At 42.5% G+C, this 26,517-nt stretch overlaps 1 protein-coding gene across 19 annotated transcripts in view; it reads left to right on the top strand.

The window, feature by feature from the left end:
- ptprfa (protein tyrosine phosphatase receptor type Fa) overlaps positions 1-26,517 on the top strand; it is a 316,842-nt gene that overhangs the window by 224,098 nt on the left and 66,227 nt on the right. For 10 of the 19 annotated variants that reach the window (XM_058637876.1, XM_058637872.1, XM_058637892.1 and 7 more), the window contains 3 exons: positions 22,921-23,038; positions 23,476-24,057; positions 25,381-25,490. In XM_058637876.1, the coding sequence (XP_058493859.1) occupies positions 22,921-23,038; positions 23,476-24,057; positions 25,381-25,490 (810 nt within the window). The remainder of the gene's footprint in view (positions 1-22,920; positions 23,039-23,475; positions 24,058-25,380; positions 25,491-26,517) is intronic. The other 9 variants (XM_058637888.1, XM_058637886.1, XM_058637882.1 and 6 more) reach the window with 1 other exon arrangement.

The raw sequence follows: 26,517 nt of genomic DNA, 5'->3' as shown, positions 1-26,517 counted from the left end.
AAATATATAACTGAAAATCCATAAGTGATGCAGAAAGAACAGAACACACTCTTCCTTCTGCTCACACACACACACACACACACTCCCTGTCATGTCAGAATAAATCATGAGAAAAATTGCAAAAGCTAAAAAGCACCTGCAGATGTGACCCTGCATTAAAAGAACCAAAGAAAGCTTGTGACACTGGACCTCGTGAGGTGCAGTCACAAAGCAGATTGTACAGTAGCCTTTAAAGTTGTAAATAATAGCATAACAAGCATCACGCTCCTTCTTATTGATTAGTCTTATGCTTTTGACAATGTGGACTACACAGTGAACTTGACTTAGTCTTAATTAGTGTGGGAGTGTCAGAACAATAGATCTAATGGAACAGGTTTCAGTGTGTGCAGACATAAATTGGCACTTCCACACCCCTTTATATATTGAAGGGAGTGCCCCAGGGATCAGTCCTGGGACCACTTTAATTTATTTAATTCACTTATGCTGTCAACACTGATTTACAGCTCAGCGTCAACTCCAAAAAATCAGGTTCTCTAGCGGCTACAACTGTCTTTACTATTGCACAGTGAACTTTGAAACAGAGCTAAAATTAGGTTTTTCCGTCTCCTATTTTACATTTTAACATTTTGCATCATATTTGTATATATTTTATGAATAATCTGATATTTTATGTATACATTGAACTGTCAGTGACATTGAAAGGTTTGTGAAGAACGGACAGAGGATGTCCTCACTGTGAATGTATTAGTTCACAGAATAGATAAGTTCACACATGAGTCATTTTGTCGCCATATGCTACTTCTCTGAGAGTCATTCATTAGTCCGTGTACAGTAGTTTCCTTCAAAACGTTCATTCTCAATGTTTTAGAGCTGAAACAATTAATCGATGAATCGATTATTAATTGATTACTAAATTAATGAACAACTATTTGGAAAATCGATTAATCGGTTCAAAGCTTTTTTCATGATTAAAACAAGATTTTCGATAGTTTAAGCTTCTTAAATGTGAGTGTTTTCTTCATTTCTTTGCTCTGAATAACAAAGAAATCATTAAGAGTGAATCATTTTGGTTTGTGGACAAAACTAGACATTTGAGAACATCATCATTTCCAGGTTTGACGAACACCAATCAACATTTTTTAAGGTGTTCTGATATTTTATGGACCAAACGATTCATCGAGAAAATAATCGACAGATTCATCGATTATGAAAATAATCGTTAGTTGCAGCTCTACAATGATTCTTACATCTTTACACAAGAAACTCACAGATAATAAGACAGGATTAATAAAATGAGCGTCATTTACATGTCAAATCTGCCTTAAACTAGTCAGATGAAGGTGTTCTGAAGATGAGCATGTGCTCGTAGAAACATATTTCCAGGGGATTCTTCTCCGCAGACTAACACACATTATATGTATAAATGATTTATTGTGTGTCCCTGAAATGCAAAATGGGTGAAACAGATTAAAATAAGTGTGCGTGTGTTTGTGTGTCTGTGTGTGTGGTCTGTTGTGTGATCCTGATGAAAACACATTTGTGATTAGATCCAAACGCGGTGACATTTTTATGATGAGAATGCACATAAGACGCCTTGTTATTCCATCAAAAATAATTGCATTTCATGTTTGCTGCTGTTGTGTGTTTTTTTTTTTTTTTTTTTAAGTCCAGCCCACAGTGGTGGAAAACAGCCACGAACATGAGCATGTGAATAATAGACAGACCTAGATAATCCTGCTTAGGAATGCAGAAGCAAGTGTGTGTGTGTTTGTGTTTGCAGTGGTTAAGCACTTGACAAGTTGTGAAAGCAGTTCACCTCCAGCGCCCCCCCCCCCCCCCCCAACAGAAAATTAAGAAACATGTTCACAGATGTCGTCCGCATCACACATCCAGCAAAACGACTCCATGTTAGGGAGCGTTCTGTGGCACTGACCCTCATGCCGTGTTCCCACCATGGCACGGTTCACAGTTTGGAATGGTAAAGCCCTGACAACAGTACCTGCTGTCACAGCTTATCACAAGCACTGTGCGCTGTGTGATTTTTACATGGACGGGAAATCTTTTGCATCAGAGAGGTGGAGACGGGGTTAAAGGAGAAAAGGGTGCCACACATTAGCAGCAGCGGTGGTAAGAGTGAGTGTAGTGAAGCAGAGGTGGAAAGCTGTTAAGCAGCTCTCTCTCAGGTGGCGAGAGGGCAGATTGTTTTGTTCTTCTGAAGCAGCGTTTAAGCTGATTCCCCCTCCATAAGTGCATTCCTGTCTTATCTGTGCAAGGCAGGATCCACGATAAGAAACCCACATCTCACAAACCATCTCACACCATGTCTCACACACACACTGGGGGAATTGTCTTTAATATGAAGACAGTATGAAGTTATGAAGTTTCTATGATAAGTTTAGTGTCTATGATAAGTCTGGTTTCCATGACTTCAGAAGACTTTACATCGACTTACTCTAACCTCAACCATAACGACTACTGGCCTAACCCTAACTTCAACCCTCTTATGAGCATCTTGATATTCAGGCCACCTGGATTTTTTGAGCTTTCATGGCTGTAGAATTGTCAAATTCACTGTTCAATGAGTGAGTGCTTCTGGAACTTTCTCCAAGATAACAACCGTTGGCTGGTGAATCTTGCCTGTGATTGGACAGTCGTTCCACGGAATTCGTGCAAAGCTCTATTTCTCTGCTGACCTGTAGTTTTTTATTTTTATTTTCTAGATATCCCAAACGGTCTTGGAGTTATGGTAATGAGAAGTACATTAATACCAACCTCATCCTAGCCATAGAACATGCCGTCACCTTAAAATATAATATTTTGCATGATGGGAACTTGATTTTTGTCCCTATAGGGAAGAAAAGTCCACATAATGTGTCTGTGGAAACAGATTGAGGTCCCCACAACATTAGTAATACCTGGAACACACACACACACAAACATATTCTTCTTCTCAGGACTGCATTGACTTCCATTCATTTGAACATCTTAATCAAATTCTTAACCTAATGTCTAACCCTAATCTTAATCTTACCACAATCCAAATATTAGCCCTAAATGTATCCACTTCTTTCGAAATGAGGTTCTGTCTCATTAGGACCAGGTTTTGGTCTCCATGAGGACTGCTGGTCCTGACAAGGTCAGCATTTATACCAGAAAAGTCCCTGTAACACACACTCAGACCCTCTCACACAAAGGTTCTCGAGCGTTTCGACCCACCACGATAATCAGGCTTGTGCGCACACACTCTTTTCCCATCTCTCCATCTCGCCGTGGCGTGTTTGCTGGCTGCTCGTGATAACAGAGGCAGGGACCGAGCCAATTTCACCAAATCTAAACATTTAATAACGTTCGTTTTAAGGCAGATCTCATCGCTGGTACAGACAGAGGTATCATCTCCCATGATCTGTGGCCGAAGATACCAATCTCAGATTTTCTGTCAGGGAGGGGAGGCACAGTATGTAAAAAGTTAAATGCAGTCACCAGTATCACCAGTAGGGTGCGCCAACGCAGTCTCCCAGCCTGCATGTCCATGTGGGCCCCAAAAGGGTTATGTTTGGGTTGAAAATATGGGTCCCTTTGTACAGTTTCCAGGCTACCTGGGTAATATTTGGGAAAATTATAAAGGGCCCATATTGTCAACCAGATTAGTAACCATTATAGTGCCCACATGGACTTACTGGCTGGGCTACCAGTGCATTGACTTCTTCCACATAAAAGTTATTAAAACCTGTCAAAGCTTCACTCCAACACCTACAGACTCTTCATTTACTGTCTTACTGTATTATTTAGCAGTGTTTGTACTCAGTCTCTAGGAATGATTGATATTTGACAGTAAAAACAGCAAAAACTTCAGCGTTTGATGTTCTGGTGCTCCGAAAGCACAGTGTAGAACATTTTAAATCACTTATTCACTAACTGTGTAACATCTACCATGATCATTTATTAAATATATATCTTAAACATGTTGGTAAAGTCAATGTCTGTGAGACTTAGGACAAACCACCACTGCTTATGTATGACATAAACCTTCTCCTACATAGCTTAACGGCATTTTCAATCCCATTTCATAGGAATATTTATTTATTTCCTTCCCATGCATGTGTAAATGACATATTTATTGGTCAAAAACCAATGTAAACTTGGAGAATGGATGCTTCCCCCGCCCCCCGATCTGCATTTGATTGGCAGTTGGCAGTAGATAAAAAGGCACAATTAAAGAAGCCTGCCCTGTGCGTCACAGACCTCAAGCTCATTTTCAGCTTTCTGGAAATTTGATCTGCATATCAGAGAGCGGGGCGAGGTGACGACGGCTGAAAAACTAGAACACGACAGTGGCAGATCAAAGAGAAGGAGAGACGGCGACAAACAAAATGCACTCTCTGTCACATAAAAATGTGATGTGACACATTTCCGCTGTCAGCTTGTGTACATGACAGCTGAATTAAGTCTGCTTTCACTGCATCAGTCCCTGCGTCACTTCTAATGTTTGCTTTCGGGACCAAATGTGTTTTCATGGCAGAAGGAATCATTCAGGACTTGTGAAGTATCGTGTTGTGTGTGACAGATTGTCCCCGGTCACTCATGTAGTCGTGACCTTACCGTGACTGAAAAGACGTGTGTGGGATGCACAGCCATTCTACGGATTTGAAAGTCATGAAGTGTGACCTTTGCCTTAGTTGTGTGGGGAAGTCATTTTTGACAGTGTTGGAAACACATCAGATCCTGTACCCAAATAACTACAGATTATTTTAGATGTGTTCTCTTTTTCCATTCAAATTCTGTTCCATATGAACCTGCTGTCCACACTACGAAGTGTAAAGAAGGCTGCTGACTCTGTTCTAGTATAGTTTGAAAACTCTGAGGTTGTCTTTGAGTCTGGATGGGCAGAAATAGCGATAGTTGGAAATGAAAACCTATAATTCACTTCCTAATCTCACCAAGTGGCAACCAATGCCATGTTTCCATCATGGTACGGTTTGGAACTGTAAAATCCTGAGTCAGGCTTGCGTTTGGACTGAGCTCAGTGTCCGGGTTCCTAGATTCTGAGTGGATCTGAGGGATTTAAGTTCCTGGAAGGACCAGTATGAAAGCAAACAGAGCCAATGAGACAATACGACGCAGACAAGGAGCGTATGGAGAGAAGTAAGAACTCTTTAAAAAGTGAAATTGACATGATTGATGAGGGAACTTGAGGAGACAAATAAAAGCAGGGTGGCAGCCAGAAAAACCATGGACACTGAGTTTAAAAGTGTTACAGCGCCACCAACTTTGGATGCATCGACTGTGACTTTTGATGGAGTCTGCAGGCCAGTCACAGCAAAGCAGCTGCTTGACCAACATTTAACCAGCTTGTGAAAGGGCATAAGACTGTCCCTGAGGTGTCTGAGGACAAAAAAGTCAGTCTTTATTGGACGGGCCCAATTGCTGGTGCGGTAGTTGAAGGTCCAAAAGGTCCACAGTACATTTACTCGGTAGGTGGGGTGTGTATGAGAGTAGACTGTGGGTGTGGAAGAAACACCGGTCGCAAGGGAGTGACGTTTTTCTGTCATCCAATCAGCTGACTGTCACAGTGGAGCTAGACCGGACCATTTTACTATGCTACTCCAAGGGAAGGGTGCTAAAAATCGAAGAAACAAACGATGTATAAGACTCTGAACCTTGAAAACCAGGCTCCTATTGAACAATAACAGCTGTCCAATGATATGTGGATGCAATGTTCTGTTGAAGAAGATCTGAAACTCGCGATTGAAACCATTGAGTAATCTCATGTTTGCATTGATTCGTATTCAAAAGAAATTCTGAAAGTCGCCTCCTAGTGGCAATTCTATATTCTTTTTCTTTTCACACCTGAATGGTCATATGAACTAAATTTGAATGTGTCCAAAATCCAAGATTTTTGTACGGATGTAGCTTTTGTTTACACATTCCACAAACCTTCCACTCACTCTGCAGCTCTGAATGTGCACAGTGGCTCCTAACAATGTACTGAAGGAGCAGAAAGTTAAACTTAGCTTGGTGCTTATTGTATTGATCTCCCACTCTGTGTGTGTGTGATGAATGGATTCGCTCTCTGTTGTGCTGATGAGTTCCCTCAGACGGAGGCTCAGATCTCTGTGCCAGCAGTTATACTTCTTACAGCCCATGTGTCCTTGTCGGGGTGAGGGACACCAGCCGATGAGCCACCAGTTCCCCCGGCTTCAGTGTGACGTCGCGGAGGCAAAGAATGAAAAGCAGAGTTTTTTGAAAGTCACTGAGCGCGGGGGGGGGGGGAACTCTGCTGACTGCTGAGCTGTGTGCTGTCTGCGGTGAAGCCGCTTGAAAATCCATCAATTGTTTGACTGAGTCTTGGCTCGCCAGCAGTCACCACAGATTACTGCTTCTCTGTCACAAAAAGACCTTGATGAGAAAGTAAATTCAGTCTTGACGAATTACGGGGGCTTACAGACGAGAAAGCAGAGATTTAACGGTGGACTCACACGAACGCGCCCGCTTTATCACACGACAGTGAGCGAGTCGGGCGCTCGGTGCTAGGCGCGGCTATCGGACGTTAGCAGAGCAGTGTTTATCATGGCCCATTAGGAAGCAAGAGTTGCTAATGTTGCTAAATTAATGGTCATGTGACGTCCACCATTGCTCAGTGCTCTTTGACAAAAAACATAGACAACAGGGCAAACAACTTTATCCAGAAGCTCAGTTTCAGTGACAAAACAAGATTTGTAATTTGAACCATGTGATGAAAGATATGGCGCTTTTCCACTAGCTGCTTATCAGTGATAGAACCTGGCACCTGGTGCTTTTTTTAGTACCTGCTCTGGCGAGATTCTGAGCCGATACTAAAATGTGACGTCAACAGACTGCCGGCCACTGATTGGTCAGAGAGTGTTGTCACTGGAAGAGTCATGAGCGCGTCGTCTGACACAAGAATCAAACCGAACAATGTCCAACTTTAGATCAAAGTAAAAAAGACTTAAAAATCCCTGAAAACGTGCATTAATCTCCAACATTTAGCAAAGGAAATGTCTAAAATGTAATCGATTGGAGGGCCACATGTGGCCCCCGGGCCACCAGTTTGACACATGTGTTTTAGAGTGTCCAATTAACCCAATCAGTACAGAGCCATGGGGATTCCAACCCTTGACCTATTTAGATTTAAACCAGCAAGTTCTCTTCCCACTGGACCATTGGCTGCCCATATTTGACTGACTAGTGCTTGTGTAGGACGTGATTTGATTGGCTGAGTCGGTACGTGTGCGTGTGAGTCGGCAGTATTTGGCTGCTGCTGCTGCTCTCCAGCCTTGGCTCTCTGTGATTGTTCGGCTGCCACTGTTTTCCTTTTTTAAACTCGACTCCCTGCTTCCATCGCGGCCTCGGCTCTCTGCCGGCACGATCACATCTCACCGCGGCGCGTATTTGTGGCTGGGTAAAGAACATCTGAAGGAGCTAATGGCTGTGAAGCATGAGCGCAGCCTGATCTGATAAGATATGGTGACTCGTCTCTGTTTGTTGTGGCCTAAAGAAAAACAACACACACACACACACACACACACACACACACACATGCAGCCCACGGCAGCACACAGGAGCCAAGAACCAGAGACAATGTCTTCTTTGTCTGTCCTTTGTGCTCACATCAAGTAGCAGCACGTGCAACTTATTTCTTTTATATATGACTAGAGTTGTTTAATTACGGTAAACGTGAACCTTCACTGGAAAATGTCTTCGTCTTTTGTTTCACGCCAGACTAAATACCACAAACGAGGGAATGTGAAATTCATCTTGTGTCTGTGAAAACACTGTGAAGCCGCACAGCGGCTCAGTGGTAGAGGGAGTCGTCTCTCGACTTGAAGGTTGTGGGTTTGATTCCCAGCTTCGCCCGTGTCTGCATGTCGATGTGTCCTTGGGCAGGACACTCCTGCTCCTGACAGCTGTGCATGAAAGTTGTGTGATGTGTCGTATGAACGTGTGAACGACTGTGGGTGAATGATGGTAAAGATGTGTGAAGCAGCTTAGAAAAGTTCTTACACAGCACAGATCAGTGCCGCAGGTGCACCCTTGGTAAGTTGCCATAGGAATAATACACAACATTATGTGTCGTAGCGATAATTGCGATTATGTTATTTTTGTCCAAGCGAACTATGAACTGTGACGCATTTCCAAATGCATTTTACAAATTCAATCCGATTTTAAAACATTTTGAGGACTTTTTGCTCAGCTGTAAAATTAAGGTACAAATGTAATATTTGTTTTCCAATCCAGTCCAACTTATCTATCTATATAGATAGATAAATAGCTTTATAGATATATTATCTATAAGCACTTTAAAAACAACTACAGCTGAAACAAAGTGCTGTACATCAGAGAAAAATAAAGCACATTAAAGGTTCCTTTAACATAAAGGTATACAAGATCATAGACACATGAATGCTCTCATGCTCTCTTTGCTGCCGTCCGTTTCCTTCCTTCATCCATTATTCAGCAACTTAATGGCGGCATAAATTGTCCTGTTATAGAGCGAGCATCACCTGAATCCTGTCTCACTGACACGCCGTCTTCACCTGTGTCGTACTGTGACACCGACCAGAGGCTCAGCTCATTACACTGGAAAAACAAAAAGTGCAAACACTGGAGTTTCACTTGATTTAAACACACACACACACACAGTGACGGACGGAGCATCACGGTGTCCTGTCATTTGTTTACACATAACTGACACTGGACGGTGCATTTTTGTGTCAGCGAGCTCCTTCTGCACGGTCATTAGGAACACGATGATATGTCTCTGCAGGGGGGCTTTTAATTTGAAATGATGGCCACAGGAAGTGTCACGGTGAGTAGTTACAGCTGCAGCTCATGTGAGATGGAGAGCAAAAGAGAGAGAAAGAAGAAAAAGTTAGACAGCGTCCAACAGCTTTGTTCCCATAACTCCACTTAACTTTACTTTGCTGTGTTTGACTTATTAAGGACAATTTGTGGATCACGTCTGAGGCACATTTTGACAGATATACAAAGTTATTTTGGTCATATCTGTCCTTCATACACCTCAGAGTGCATTGCAAAAGTGCACAGTATTAGCTGTGCTATACAGAGGCAAAATTAAGTTGCACCGAATTTCCCGAAACTTGCTGGAAAGATGTTATAGACCAAGACGAACAAAAAAGTTGAGTGTAACCATGGCCTCAACTTAACAAGAAGTTGTCCATTTTGAATTTTGGCGCCCCCTTTGGTGATTTGCACCCTACATAAATGAGCAATCTCGCCCGAGGGCGTTTGTCATACCGACATAAAAAAATATGCGAATTTGTACTGTAGCTGTTGAAAGGTTTTGTGGATCCAAAATGGCGTGGCCACGGCAACCCTTTCTGAATTTTGACCATTCACCACAAAACAGGAAGTGCCCCATGACTTCTGCACACGTTGAGTTTGGAATTTCCCGAAACTTGGTGGGAAGATTTTATAGACCAAGATGAATAAAAAAGTTCAACGTAACCATGGCCTCAACTCAACAGGAAGTTGGCCATTTGCAATTTTGCCGTCCATTTTGGGGATTTGCACCCTACGTAAATGAGCAAAACACGTTGAAAAGTTGTCGGAAGGTTTTGCGGATTCAAAATGTGAGGTCAGGGAACTGCTGAACTCCCTGACTTGCATGGGGACACTAGGGCCATATCATGACTATGTGCAGTCCTAGCATTTGTTACTCTTTGAAATAAGGTAAACATTATGTCATATATTACCCACAAACTTACAGTGCCTTTAACGAAAGACAAAAACTAGAAAACAGAAAACTATCGATGCTATATATGACTCTCTGACGGACAGTGTAAAGTTTTTCTCTGTAGTTTTTTGCTCAGTGTTTCTGGTGGAACCAAAGGCTGGGCCACTGGGAAGCTGGCCATGGGCCGCATGTGGTCCAGGGGCCGCTATTTGAATAGGCTGCGTCTACGGAGTTCCTAAAGATAAGTAGATATAGAGATGAAAATGATAATTATTATGAAATTAATCTTGCAGACCTTATTTAAGGGTTGAGATTCCTACATGTCGTTGCTTTAAAGCAGGGGTGATAAAAACAATATGAGGAAACAATATGAGCTTAAAATGATTACACAATATTTCATCATGATATCACAATAAGGATTTTCATGGTGATATTTCACAGAATTTCAAAGTAAAAGTTTTAATATGGAACGATGTATACCTCACTTTCATAACATACTTGTGATGCAAAATAAATCTAAACAAATAATAACATGGACAACTGTAAATTAAAAGACCTAAAAAGCTTATATATGTAAGTGATAATTAGTATTTTATTCTGTCTATATTCTATCACAGCGAGCCTGTGTTTAAAGGAAGGTTGCGGGCCATGTTTTCATAGAAACATGATATTAAGTGACGGGCCGCATTGTGATTGTGGGGCCACATGTGGCCCGCGGGCCGCCAGTTTGACACCTCTGCTCTAAAGGTTCTTGTTGGCTGTAAAAGATTTTTGGAATTAGATTTTTGGACAGATTAATTTTCCTCAAACAAGTGGAAATTCTGCATTTGGACAATCTCCACTGAAACAACTGCTGATAAAAACACTATCACATCAAGATATTTTGAACCTTGAATCTGCAGAAACCTACAAACCTACAAAATCACATCAGAGCCTGGAGAACATGTTATTCTGTAAAATGCTGCAGCAGCAGTTTTTTTTTTGTTTATTTTCATTTATTAGACATTTTGTAACAACATGGATTTAATGATGACTTGGTAAAAAAAAAAAGACAGAAAAAGAACTCCTGATACATCAAGGTCGCAGAGAGCAGGAGTTTCTACATGAAAGAATGATGGTTAATCAATAGTGGAGACACTTTTGGTCTCTCGCCGCTCTAAACGAGGGATCTATTCTTGATTTAGTACACGAGCTGCAGTTTGGGTCCGGGGAATTCACTCTTAACCACTTACAGTTTTTATGATAACTACTGTTATTTATTTGGGAGGAAGTGAAGCTCTTTGTCTTTTCTTTTATTTCTGGTTAGTCAGCAAGGACGGGGGAGCAAAATAAAACCCGCCGTGTCCCTGAATCTCAGAGTAACACGGGCTGAATAAGGTTCTGTGGCCTTTTGGAGGTTCTCTGTTGTTGTTTGTTTTGAGTTGAAAAGGTTCTTCCGCGTTAGTCGTAATTGTTTATCAGTATGTATTTGTGCTGTCACGTCCTGTATCTACTCGTGCTGCAGCACTTTCACAGAAAAAAAACATTTTCATTTAAGTCCAGCGCTGCACTACACGGAGACTGTCCTCCAAGGAAACGTACATATAGGTCATATGCAGGAATTACGACCTATGTTTACGTTTTCCAAACCAGCGCCCCTAGCGGTTGTATACATACCACTTCCACCTTAGACGTGGTATCTAGTAGCTTCGCTGATGTCGGCACCGGCAGTCGGCTCAGTGGTGAGAGCACTGCGCCGGAGCACGGTCGACAATGGTTCGATTCCTAACTATACCACCTTTTTAATATTTTTTTTATTTTTACTGCCTAACCCTGTCTTTTTTGCCCTAACCCTACCCTCAGTAACATCTGTGCATATTTGAGTTGGAAAATACTAGTAAAAACATACCTTTACGTCGCATTCGGGGGTTGGAAAAACGACCTATATGTACGTTTCCGTTGGAGGACAGGTTGCTACACGCGGAAATCGTAAAACAAAATTTCACATCTTAAATGTCCACGCAACAAATCTCCGCGGTAAGTGAGTATGTTTTAAATGTCGAAAACTTTGCTCTGCTGATAGTTTGAGGTTTCAGCTGATTCGAGTTTAGAGTGCTCCCAGGGAATTCTATTGCATTTATTAGCTGCTTAATTTTCACAGTTCCACCACAAAGGTCATTCTGAATCGGGCCGCGTCGGTTCTGTACTCTGGACATAATGACCTCATATACAGTAACTCAACGCGCTCATGCTTGAAGGGATAGTTTGGATTATTTGCTGTGAGGTTGTTCGAGGTTCTCGTCCACAGCCACACTTTATTACCTGCCGTAGATTTGGATCAGTGTGGTCACAGTTTGCAGACTGAGTCATAAACATTTACACAACAATATCAGCAAAGGTGTTTGTATATTGTTTTAATATTCTTACCTGTTTATCCTTCATGCAGAAAGCCATTTCCTGTGGTTCTACAGTTTCTGAACTGCACAACATACACTGTGTGGACACCTGTTAAGTATTGAATTCCGGTGTTTCAATCAGTCCTTGTATCTCCGATGAAGGACAATCTAACTCTTCAGCAAACCAAGACATTTTGGACAATGCTATGCTTCCAACTTTGTGCCAACAGTTTGAGGAATAGTCTTTTCTATTCCAACATGACTGTGTCCCAGTGCACAAAGCAAGGACTGAAAAAACATGGTTTGACTTTGAGTCCGGACCTCAACCCCATTGGGAACCTTTGGGATGAACTGGAACAGAGATTGTGAACCTTATCGTCTTCCCTCAGTACATCATCCCACAGTACAGATCTAATGGTGTGTTTCCACCAAGTGGAACGATTCAGATCGGAACGTATGTTTTTTTGCATTTCCATTAAGAACAGTACCAAAATGTCCGGCCCCAACTGTTCCATTTTTGGGTACCCTTCTCTTGGGGTTACACAGTAATGGATCAGTAGGGTATGCTTGGAGCTAGACCCACGACAGTTAGCTGATTGGGCGATAGGAAAAGGTAACTCCCTTGTGACTGGTGTTTCTTTAACACCCACACTCCATTCTCATGCAAGGTTTGACGTCTTGTCGAGACAAACAGCCACAAACCAAGCGTGACCCAGGGCTTTACTGTTCCAAACTGTACCGTGTACATATGTGGCAACAGTTTGCTGTGGAGGATCTTGACTGTCCTGCACAGAGCCCTGACCCCAACCCCCATGGAGCACCTTTGGGATGAACTGTAACAGAGATTGTGAACCCTATTTGCTTCCCTCCCTACACCATCCCACAGTACAGATCTAAGCTGAAAACCAAGCACATCATAATAAGCGCAAATAATGTAATAAAATAATCAACTCACCAGATCCACACATGTAGTGATGATTAAACTCCAAATGACTCACTTGTTTTTTTCTGGAAAATATCACATTAGTTTGTTATTGTTCTATTTTGCATAGATTATTATTTTTCTCCATTATTTTCCACGCAGTGATTGCAAATGTTGGGGGTAAAATTGGATGGATCAGTCTTTGTGACAAAGTATCTTTTCACAATGGGACACATGAGTTACGAAGAGCAATGTCAAAGGCACAATCACAAACTTGATGATGTTTTTAATAAAAATAGGAAAAAGTTGCCGTACTTTGTGAGCACTTGTGGGTGTGAGGAGAACGTGAACCACAGAGAGAGACTTAAAAGTTTTCAAACAAAGACCTTGTGTGTTTATGTAAGACGGTGGCACTCGGTGAGGCGGGAGGCGCCGCATGGTTAGCGATGCAGATTTGATGTGAGGCTCCGGCCGGCGTCCTCTGATTCACTCATCACCGCAGTCATGATGAGCCGTTTACTTTGGATGACTTGTTGTTAAGTGGTCAGGGTCGCGCCGTATTAAAATGCTGTTCCAGAGTTTTGTCAGTACTTATTTATTTCCAGCCTTGGAGTGTTGACAATTGAGTGTGGAGGCTATGAATGCTTGTCACAGCCGTATACAGCTGCTCGTAAATCCTAAGTATCCACAGCAACACTCGTCTGTGTTCACACGTCACCCATCTATTCAAGAGAATTTGCCTTGGAATCATATAATAATATTATTGATCATAAAGTTGTTGTCTTTTTCTCTTCTATCTCATATTTTATCCAAATACTGAAACCTGTAATAACTAATGTTTCACTGTAAAATTCAAAGCATTAATCTGGAATCAGAATGGCTGCACCACTCCTCCATTAGAGTCATTGTTACAAGAAAAAGAAAAAATAGCAGCTTCTGAAATACTTACTTTCAAATAAATCTAAGTGCAACAATTGAAAGTCCTTTTTGTGACACCATTATAAAAAACAATGCAATTTATTGAAGTGGTGAAAGAAAATAGGTCTAACCTAGCAAATCATTTTTGGTTCCCAGAAAATTCTGGGAACGCTACCTTTTGGTTGCGGGAACATTTCCTGATGTTCCTCTAATGTTACATTGTCACAACCTTCATACAACCTCTAGAGAACCTTCTCTAAAGGTTCCCAGAATGTTCCCCCAATGTCACAACCTTCATACAACATTGTCTTTTGGTTCCCAGAACGTTCTCATAACGTTACTTTGTCGCAACCTTCAGTCAACATTCTCTAAAAGTTGCCAGAACGTTCCCCCAATGTTCCTTTGTCACAACCTTCATACAACCTTTAGAGAATGTTCTCTTTTGGTTCCCAGAACGTTCTCCTAACAGTACTTTGTCACAATCTTCGGTAACACTTCATATTAGGGAACACATATTCACCATTAACTAGGTGCTTACTAACATGCATATAAGTAGCATACTAGCCCTTTATTAGTAAATGTTAAGCATGTATTAACACATTACTTGAATCTTAATTCATGTCCTAACAGAGGTAGAATAAGGTTATGTAGATTAAGGTGTTAATACGTGCTTAATACTTAATAATAAAGGGCTAGTTTGCTCAATGGTGAATATGTGTTCCCTAATACAAAGTGTTACCCAATCTTCATACAACCTTTAGAGAACGTTCTCTTTTGGTTCCCAGAACGTTCCCCTAATGTTGCTTTGTCACAAACTTCATACATTAACATGACAACATTGCAGCAGTTGACCAAAGTGCTACATAAAAGACATAAAACACATGAGTAGACACAACATCTCACCCAGAAAATGCGGAACAACAGACTCACATTGTCTCAAATGCAAAGGAGAACAGGTGAGTCTTAAAAATGTGACAGTGAGGGGGCGTGGCTAATGTGTAACGGCAGCCCATTCCACAACATTCCACAAAGCTCGATCACTTCTGAGACCATTTAGATATTTGTACACATTTAAAAGGATTTTAAAGGAATGTCTGCTGTATTGACAGTAAACAGTAGGTAAAACTGACTATGAAATACAGAAACAGACACTTATAATCATAGAGTAACGAGAGTGCTGTTGACAAATGTCTGTCACACTGTGGAGTTTTTCCAGGAATAAGAGCCTGATGGGGAATAATGGTGAGACAAGGGCCGTTTAAAATAAATGGAGGGTAAGACATCCACTCATCCAAAACACTTCACACCCACAAAGTTTAAAGTCAACTGGATGAGCAGGTGTTGTCGTCTCTGTGGCTCAGAACTGCTTCTCCCAAGTACACCGATTCGGATTTTCCTTTTATTTGATTTTACGTGTGTAAAATCAAACATCCTTCTTCTATATACATGTATATACTGTATGTATATATATATATATATATATATATATATGTACACATGACGTACCTCAACTTGTACTCACTAATATGTTAACAAGTTCCGCACTGCATACGCTTAGCACCATTTGTGCCTATACTTCCATTAAAGTTTGAAATAATGCTACTTGAGGGATTATGCAGTGGTCTTACGTTGGTTTTTACTGCTGCTGTGTGCAATATTTGTATAAGTAAAGTGGACTATTTGCAGATTTTAATTAATATGATTGGTACAGTGGGGGTTGTTTTGTTTGTTCATGCTGATTTTTATTATGCATGTGGAAGCTTTAAGTTGCAAAGCACTCGAGTCCCACACTAATTTCTCCTCAAAGAAATTGTACTTCATTGTGTTGTAGTGTATTGTATTGCTTTAAAACTGGATGTTTTTTGTAATTATTGAGATCTACACTCCATTTTCAAACTGTGGGTCAATCTGGCCTGTGATTGCACACTTTTACCAATCACATGTCAGTTATTTTATTGGCTGCTCTGTTGTAAGAATACAAGTACAATACAAGTATGTGCGCTGCAAAGCAAACTGAAAAAATGGAAGAAGTGTCCGAAGGGATTCAGACAATTAACGCGTTAGTGCTTTGCTTTGGTGGCCGGGGCTTAACATGGACATCCACCATCCCAAAATGTTAGTATTTAACCACCTGTGTTCTCACGCTGTTGTGCAAACAGACAGCATTTGGATCAAGGTTAAAAACACTGACGCGCGTGTAAATGCACACGGTGAACACACAGCGGCTCACACCGCGGGTCTCCGCAGAGCCCGCGTGGCTGCATCACTTCATCCCTCATGTGTCGTGTAAAGTGGGACACCGCTACCAAAGGCTAAAGAGGGCCACATGATGGATGGGAGGGAGCTCACACACTCGCATTATCGCCTTATTCACACACAGCAGGGAGATGGGAGTGTTGCACGAGTGCGTCCAAGCTGTTTCGGTTCACACCAACACTGTCTGTCTCTCTGTCCTCAGTCCTGTCAGCAGCTGGACATTCATTTTTAACACAGGGGAACAGAAAGTGCAGAAATAACTTCTCACACACGCACACACACAGTTTCTGGATCTTTTAATGTGAGCAGAAAAAACTTTAACAAATCATAAATTTGCACAATTTCTTGAGTAGTATTTAATTAAAATCTCCTTGTTTCACATTGTGAAAGAAAGCAAGGGAAAAAAAAAAAAAACCCTGCTATTATCACACCTGCTCCAAAATTGGCCAATACCCTAACATGCATTTTAATAGCAGGTGGTAATGGACTACTAATGAGCTATTGAATGTACAACATTAATGTCCATGTTACACTTCTATCACTACTCAGCTTGACTCTACTCAGCAGGCACATTGTTTTCCATTTTCCTTCATCGTATCAACAAGGATGGGGTCGTCATAGCACTCTTCCAGTGACGACACTCTCTGACCAATCAGTGGCCGGCAGTCTGTCGACATCACATTTTAGTATCGGCTCAGCTCGCTTGGAACCTCGTCAGAGCAGGTACCAACAAAAAGTACCAGATACCCAGTGCTATCACTAAGAGTTGAGTCAAACTGAGCTGAGTCGTGCTAGAACTCAAGCCTCATATGGTAAACACACATTTTTTCACACCATAATCCCAATACAGGCAACCGAGGAAGAGTAAAACTTTATCTATCTTTAGATGCACCGACGGGTTGCTTGACAAGCTTCAAACTTGGCACGTGACATGACCAAAAAGCCCATGTTAGCCCCCATAGACTATCACAACTCAGTGTTCCATCCATGTCACCAACAGAACAAGACACACATACAGTATATGAGAGCTCTCTGAAGACTTGTCTCGTTGATGACTGAAGTAGAAGTTCATTAATGATCAGCCTTGACTTCAGCTGTAAAAGTTCCTCTTTGATGAAATTATATGTATCAGAAGGCTCCATCTCACTGTAGTGCTAAACGAGCTACTGTCTTATTTATCAGTGTTGTACCATTAATGCTCCTGGTGTATTTAATAACATGTTCAGGGATGTGTTGTGTTGGTCTGGGCGGAGCAGATGGTTGATGTGATGAATCTAGAGAAAGGCTTCCAAAGGTCTGTGAGTGCATGTGATACATCACCTTCACTGCTGCATACAGAATGAGACTTTATTCAGGAAGTGTTGCTGAATTCAACCAGGGAGGAACAATGTCTTGCTCTGTTCCTTCTGGGACCTTTACCCTTTCCCCCTTCACCCTAGCATTTGGACTGTATTTACATCTGACAGTGAAACAGTGATTCAAGTTTTGGTTTGAACCAGATTACATTTATTGTGTATATCTGGTGGATTTCCACTGTTCACGTTTTAAATCTGAGCTCAGATCACTTTCTCGTCTTGTTTGAATGTGTTTACTATGTCACTATTTGGACGGGATTAGTTTGTGACGGGATAAGTTAAGTGGATGGTTGTTTGTCTCTGTGTCCCTGTGATGGACCGCCCCCCCCCCCCCCCCCCAACCCTAATGTGGAGAATAAAGCATTAGAAGATGAGTGCGTGAAGACATTTTCTAAACTAAAATGATGTTACTTCTGTCTACAATCATGCACGTCACATTTGCTGATAAGAGCCGTGTTCCTGGTTAGGAATGAGGTCATGGCTGAGGCACGCAAAGCTTTTGGTTCGGCCTTGGAAAGTTTTCCCTGGTAATGTTGCAACATCCGCACTTAATAAATCAGCGACAGTGCACAGCAAATCTCATGACATGAATGTCAAACATCTCGCCTTTGCCTCAAATGCTTTTGTGTTACATCACTTTTGGTGATATGTTACAAAAAAAAAAAAACTGAAAACCCCAGTTGTGTGTGAGTCATTCTTGGGAGACAGCGTTGCACAGCTCAGCTCCGTTGTCGGCTCACTGTGACTAACAGTGGACCGAGTCAGAGACTAATTGCCTTTATGTAGCTACAAAATTTTTAACAAGCACATCATTTTTCACAGCTTTGATTGCACCTTTTTTTTTTTCACAGTGTTACATCATTTTGATGAGTTAAGAGCTTGTTAGCAAGAAGCTAATTAGTTACAAGGAAGCAAATTTTCCCATTAATTCTAAGGAGGTCTTTTTTTTTGAGTAAGAATTGTAAGCCCTTCTTGTAACATTTATGTGAACCACGCTGGTGCTGCAGATTGGACAGAAGGAAACAGCAAATCCAATAATACTGACGCTGCCAGCAAGTGTTAGGACCATGACACGCAAAGTCACGGCTGCTGTTTTCAGACTTAAATCTGCTGCTTTCTGTCTGAGACATCAAGGCTTATTAGTTAGCTCTTTCACACCAGCACTGCTCCTGTTCCATAACCAAATTTGACTGTTTTATCCCTTACATGAGGGTAAAGCAGTGGAAACTGGAGCCAATACCAACTGACATGTGGTGGCAAAAAGTGGTGTTACAAACTGGACAGGTCGCCAGTCCATGGCAGGGCCAACACAGAGACAAACAACCATCCACACTCACACCAACGGTCAGTTTAAAGAGTCCAGTTAACCTCTGCGGTATGTTTTTTGGACTGTGGGAAACAGAAGTACAGAGATGAAACCCACACGGAGAACATGCAAACTCCACACAAGTCCCTTGGTCTAACCAAGACTTGAAGTGGTGACCTTCTTGCTGTGAGGCAACAGTGCAAGCCACAGGCACAGTATACCGGTGAAAATGGTGAAGCAAATAAAGAACGCTCAGACCAATGTATGGTCTCAAAATGTGTGTTGGCAATTTGGGTGTCCCGTGAATTTCAGCTCGCAGAACCTTAATTTAAACTGGCATGTTGTCACTTTTGTGTTTACACCAACTTATGCTGGTCATTGAGCAACACCCAACTTCAATTCTTTGTTTCTTGGACAAAACTAAAGCCTGAGCAGGAACTGTGCCAATGCTGGCTGGTGTCAAAGTGCTACCTGTTGTTCTTTTTGGCCGTTCAGATCCTCCAGTCAGTGAATCGGCACAGGTGAATCAATCTTTGTCAGTCCACCCATGGAGTCATTAGCAGTGAGTGTCTGAATAGTCAAAAGTTCTCACTACAACATCTTCAAGCTGGACTGGATGAGATAAAATTGCATTGGAGATTGTTTTTTCATCACATGCTTCAACAATCTTAAAAACATATTTATTTGTGGAATACAAATAAATTCTGGTCATAATCACCTTAGTTGAGCTAACAAAAAGTGACACAAGTTCCTCATCATGTCCGTGGAAATATCGTAACAGATTTCTGGACGATATACTCTTTGCCGACATATTTGCCTGAAATGAAGTGAACTGAACTGGTTCAGATCACGTTAAAGCAAACTTCTGCATGATTTGTGGGGTCTGAATCATTTTGTTTCGCGCTGTTAGTTGCTGAGTGTTTTATCTTTAATGTTTCAAATTGCTGACAGTTTACAGAGATACATAATGTGTGGACCCCTGAGGTGTGTTCAAGTTCAGCATGCTGGTATGAAATGTCTCTTCAGACTCTTTCCTCTGCCCTAAAACAATGCACATATAGTTTTTTTCAGAATGATGTGGATATTTCTCTGGAGGAACGTGTCCCTGTTTTCTTTGAATACTCCACAGAATGCTCACAGAATGCTAACAGTGTTCTTACATTTGGGGGGAAAAACTATCACTGTTCCAGTTTGAGGCTGTTAACTCACTTTTGTCGTTTTGATTTAAATGGAGCAGTGAAAAAGTTCCTTTAAACTCACAGAACTTCTACTGTTGAGTTCAAAGGGTGGTTTGAGTTGTGCAAGTCGTTGCTTATGTTCATCCACTGTCAATCACACCACAGCCACGCCCTGAAGCAAACTCTTCTAAATGGTCCATTTGGCTGTAAACGGGGATCATAATATAGAAAATGGATGCCATGCCGTGTTGACGTATAGATGTGAAACTCGTCATTGAGGCCATAAAATCTTCAGGAAAATATCTACTGATATTCTTATAGACTAATGGTCCCTAATGGTCATTCAGTAGAGTACAGGTTTCAGACACTTCCACATTGGCTTCACGCTCCAGAACTCGAGATGACATCCATTTTTATACATGGTGCCAGCAACAGCCATGTGGTTGGACGACTGCCTCCTCCTGGATTGAATCATCATTACATCTTCTCGTCTTCTTCTTCGTGTCATCATGAGTTCATGTTTTCTGGTCGTCCGTCACGTTCTTGTGAAGAGGGGCATGGGAATTCCTACTTCTTATTTTTAATTGGACCCCAAGAAAGTTTGAGTCGCCTTGTGCACGTTCCACACTTCCTGTCCCTGGACTTTGACCTGGATATAATAGAAGAAGCCGGGACACAGAAGAGGGAGACAAACAGCGAGAGACGAAGACGAAGAGATACAAATATAGTGGCGTAAATCCTCCTCGACCTCACTTCACACACTGGTATAGTCAAATTAGATTAAGATGGAGCGAGAGATAAGGTGACACTGATTGTTATTATTATAACTTTATTTGTTTAATTTATACGATACCCTGGTATAATACAGTAGAACAGTATTTCTGATTTTCCTCCAAGTTCCACCAGAGGAAGCTCACGTACCACAGTTTGAGAACAATGGATTTAACATAAAAACAATTCCTCAAAATCAATTACCTATCACCGATGTCTGAAGAGGGGACACATCGCCACCTAGTGTAGTAGGGTTGGATTATTCCCCGCTTGTGTTTGTAAACTTGGACAAGGACAGTAATAATGTAGCAGCAGCAGCAGTAGTTCACACAGAAAGGCAGTCACAGCTGAGTGAGTGACCGCCCCCCCCACCAGACATGTCCTCCTGTCTTAAAAGGTTTCATCCGCTCAGTCCTCGGGAATTCATCCCCTCAGACTCCTGGTGTTAAAAGAGACATGAAAGCCCAATTAGATACCCCCCCCTCTTCTCTTTCCCTTTTCTGGCAACAAAATTGAAAAGGAATCGGCGCCCAGATTAAAATAATGAGGCTTTTAGAGATTTTAGAAGCTTTGCATGAGTGACATTTCTCTCTTATCTTTCACCTCCTTCGCCCCGCAGAAGACACTCAGGGCAATATACGTCTTAACTCCTCAGGTCCGCGCTGTGTGCTTTCAAATTAGCAGGAGGAGAGAGAACCTTTTGAACGTGCTGTGATAGATATGGAATCAGCAGCTATAAAAGAATAATTAGAGCTCTGGTTGTTTCTGGAAGCCCCGGCTGCTCCTGCAGTGCTTTGCTAATTTGCACTGTCATCTCGGTGCCACTGAAAGACCCCGGGATGTAGGCGGAGGTGCTGGATTGATGAGAGGGGGAAAAACAGAGACCTGCTGTGTGTTCTCCTCTGGAACTGTCATCCACACACACACACACACACAGTCTTATAGCTCTGTCACCGCCCTGCTGCCATTTTTCTCTCATCACAACCTGCAAAACTTCTCTGGGGGGCATTTTGAGGGGGTAAAATTATGCAATCACATTAAATGCATGTAAACACACTCTTGAATTCATATTTGAAGGCATTTCACATTTTTTTGTTGTATACCTTCTGTACGATCAACTGAAAAGACTCTCTGAGATCATATTTGCTTCCTGTCATGAGAGAATGTTTTATAGTATAGTCTTTTAACATACTACAAAAAGAGAGTTCATGTCTGAAAATGGCGACTGACACGAATGATTTGATCTCAAATGAGTCAGTTATGTGCGTTCCATGTTTAAGTCATTTATTTATATATAGAATAATCACTAAACACAAAGTTTAGACCTTATTTTTGTTGTTTTATGGGAGAAAAAAATACTGGCAAATGGTAAAATGCAGGGAATAACAGTGCATTTCAACTTAGTGACCCACTTCCTGCAACACCTGTAACAAAAACAATCACAAATCATGTGCAATCATCGTGCAGGGATGCATTACTTTTGAATCAGTTGGTTTTCATCCTGGCGGATTGTCCGTGCACTCAGATGGAAGCAACAGGCCTCATATGCATGAGGTGGCCAGAATCCTTAAGGATTGATTTGGCCTCCTTTAAGTTCCCTGATCATGTTCACCGGCTCAAGGTCACCAAGGATTGTGCCAGCAATTTTGCTGCACACATTTACAATACCCTGTGGGCAATTCCCCACCTCCAAATCAACTGATTCAGCTCATCTGGCCATTTATTCATGAACTGCACACTTCTCCTAATCAGAAAAGACAAACATGGGCAGCAGGTAGTCATTGCCCAACCTTTTTTTAAGACACAGAGTAGCCAATAATGATTGGGGAGCATCTGTGGATGGACATTACCACTGCTGTTAAGAGTTGAACAGTAAAGTCAAGCAGCAGGAAGCATGAACCAAATGGAGCATCTGATGTGAATGAACTGCAGGTTCACTCACCCTCAATTGACTTTTCCCTCAAAAGAGCAGTTTAAGTGGGTCGGGGAGTGGGACCGTGTTGTGTTTGCTTGACTTGTTTAATGTGCCCGAGTGCCTGGCTGACAACACAACAGCCAATTTAACGGGCTCTCTCTCTATTTTCTCTCTCTTTCTGTTCTCCTCTGTGTCTCTCTACCACACAGGAGGCCATGATAACCGGCCTTCTCCCCGAGACGACCTACTCGCTGACTGTAGCCGCATACACAACGAAGGGCGATGGAGCGCGCAGCAAAGCCAAGGTGGTCACCACCACAGGAGCAGGTGTGTGCTGAGTTTCTGCTCTTTGAAAACAGGGGAAGCTCATTTCAGGCTCAGTGATTTAAACATACATTCTGCAAACAAACACTGCGATAATTATGTAAAACAGAAGTGCTACAATAGTGTTTTTATTTACAGTGTATATGTACAAATGAAAATGTTCTATATCGCCGAGCAAATGACGCACAACGAGCAGCTGTTTGTCTACAAAATCCACACAGGACTGAGGCAGAAAAGGCTCCGCTGTCGTGTTATGTTTCTGCCTTTCAGACAGTTCCTCCAATCATCACGCAGAAGCCCAGCTTCCGCGCCCCACAAATCTGATTCATATCTGCTCACACCTTCATGGGTTACATTTTACACAGATGGAGAATGAATGTGATTTGGTACCATCTCTGTAGCCATAGTGCTGTATGATGAAGCTGACCTGTGTCTTCCAGTGCCCGGTAAGCCCACCATGATGATCAGCACCACCATTGGGAACACTGCCTTGATCCAGTGGCAGCCTCCTAAAGAGATGGTGGGGGAGCACGTGGGTTATCAGCTGCAGTTTAAGAGAGCAGAGGAGGAGGCTTTCACCGTCAAAGACTTCAGAAAGACCGACGATCACTTCACGGTCACCGGCCTCCACAAAGGAGCCACCTACGTCTTCAAACTGTGTGCCAAAAACCGCGCCGGCAACGGGGAGGAGTACGTGAAGGAGATCAGCACCCCGGAAGATATTCCCAGCAGCTACCCGCTGAATCTGAGCGTGGTCGGCCTGACCGCCACCTCCACCCAGCTGGCCTGGGACCCGCCCCCTCTGGCCGAGAGGAACGGGAAGGTCGTCAAGTACGTGGTGGTGTACCGAGACATCAACAGCCAGCACAACAACACCAACATCACCACGGAGACGCGCATGACCGTCCAGGGTCTGCAGCCCGACACGACCTACGACATCCGAGTCCAGGCTTTCACCAGTAAAGGGGGAGGTCCCATCAGCCCCAGCATCCAGAGCAGGACCATGTCCATGTCCATGCCAGGTGAGAACTGCAGGTGTTTTATCGCTGATGCCTTCTTTAGCTTCATCTTTGACCTCAGCACTCGCTGCATTACTCCATTATTTCATCATTTAGAATCTCCCTGCACAGACATGCACGGGTGTGACCAGATTATTTTTAGATGTCAGGTGAGCACAGCTGTTCATATAAACCAGGTCAGTGCACAGTGGTGGAAAGGTTCTGTGCATCAGTAGGAGGGATGGAAAATCATCAAGTAGAATCGGTCAGGCTCCTTCAGTTCTCTGCTCACAGGTGGGAAGAAGGAAGTCTGTCGACGGTGAATCTCTGCTCTTCATCTGGGTCCACGGATACACAAACAGCTACTTTCTGTGGTTAGAGTTTAAAATTGTACTGAATTGGGCATTGGAAGCAGCAGTAAATACACACACACACACACACACACACACACCATCATTAAAGCAGCTTCTTAATGACTTCTGTGAGTCAAGTGTCAAGAGTAGATACTGTAAATCTACTCCTAAGTCCATGGGTAATGTTCTAATTCTCATTCTTTAGTCTTGTTTTAGTGGTGACAATGTGATATAACCACATGCAAAAGATGAATTTTCTGGCACAGCTTCGAGTCATTGTGTCGCTGAGAAGATACTTTGTCATCACGCTGATTTCTTTCTGATGAATGTTATGGCGCTTTTCCACGACATAGTCCCGGCACGCCTCGCCTCGCCTTGGCACGGCACGGCACCGCACGACGCTTCACGGTTTCATTTGTTTTCCATTACTATAGCTCTTCCTCAACGTGGGTGGAGTCATCATAGCGAAACTGCTGTGACGGGGTTTTCTACACGGCACAAACAAAAACAGTGACTCGTAAAGCAGTTGTTTTGGGTGTTAGTGAATCATTAGAATCAGTTGATTCAAAAGATTTGTTCACAGAATGGTTCAGTACTTCCTGCATGAGCGCAGCACAGACTCCTCTGTTAAATATTGATATTTCCTTTGCTAAATGTTGGAGATTAACACACTTTTTCGGGTATTTTTAAGTCTTTTTAAACTCTACAGTTCAGCATGGTTTGGTTTGATTCTTGTGTCGGACGTCGCGCTCATGACTCTTCACTGACGACACACTCTGACCAGTCAGTGGCTGGCAGTCTGTTGACGTGACATTTCAGTATTGGCTCCACTTGCTTGGAAACTTATTATCACTAATGGAAAAGCAAAAAAAAATGTGCCGTGCCATGCGGTGGAAAAGTGCCATCGTGTGTGTGACGATTTCTGCACCAGTTCATCAATTATTCAGTTATATGTTATATTCATGATTAAAGTAACCTCCTAATAATCATCCAGACCTTCCCCCAGTGTTCACCAAGAACTTTGGAGTGACGGCCGTGACGAAGACGTCTGTCCTGCTGACCTGGGAAGTGCCCGAATCCTACAAGTCTCAAGTGCCTCTGAAGGTAAAAAATCACACACACACACACACACACACACAAGAAACAGGAAAGACTTGACAGTGAAACAGCAGCAGCATCTGAACATGTCAAACTTGTGATTTAAAATCAAATAGAGTCAAAATAAAAACACTTAATAATGTGATAACATTTTAAAATAAGTGTAGGGGCCGCAGGACATCGCCTGGGGGGGCTGCATGTAGCCCATGGGCCGCGAGTTTGAGACCCCTGCGTTAGTGGTTACATAACTCCCCCCGTGATGGGATCATAATGAGGAAATTGTTGTTGTTTTTGCACATTCTACTTTCATATTTTACACAATTACCGAACAAAACAATGACTTTGTGAAACATTTTGCTGACTCAGCCTCTTTAACACAACAGCTGCCCCATAAATCATGAGAGGGGTAAAATCAATTTGCACCATATTCAGCTGCTGCTGATGCTGATGATGCTGCTGCTGCTGCTGCTGATGCGGCTGATGCTGCTGATGCTGCTGCTGCTGTTGATGCTGCTGCTGATGCTGATGATGCTGCGGCTGATGCTGCTGATGCGGCTGATGCTGCTGATGCTGCTGCTGCTGTTGATGCTGCTGCTGATGCTGCTGATGCTACTTATGTTGCTGATGCTGATGCTGCTGCTGCTGCCACTTATGTTGTTGCTGCTGCTGCTGCCGCACTTTTACGACCGGCCATTTGTTAAGCGCTCGCTGTCTGTCCTGTCACTCCGCGACACAGCGCCACGTCGCTCTGATGATGAGCTCAAGTGCCAAAAACAAAAGTTTATGATCACGGCTGGCAGGTGAATAATAGCACGCGGCTAAATCACACTTAATTTACTGAGCCCCCTTGTAACAAAGTGAGTCACTGAGACTTTCACACGGCGCAGGAAGCACTGGAGGTCACGAAGTTTGTTGTCGGTGCAAAGTGAAACCAAAGAAATGTATAAACAGAATCACTGCACATGAAACACAGCAGGAGGAAGATTTAAGAAAAGGTTTTACATCATCGTCTATAGCGGCTGCATGGCCTCTG

This window comes from Solea solea, chromosome 9 (genome assembly GCF_958295425.1).
Source record: "Solea solea chromosome 9, fSolSol10.1, whole genome shotgun sequence".
NCBI classification, from domain to species: domain Eukaryota; kingdom Metazoa; phylum Chordata; class Actinopteri; order Pleuronectiformes; family Soleidae; genus Solea; species Solea solea.
This window is presented reverse-complemented; position numbering and strand designations above follow the sequence as displayed.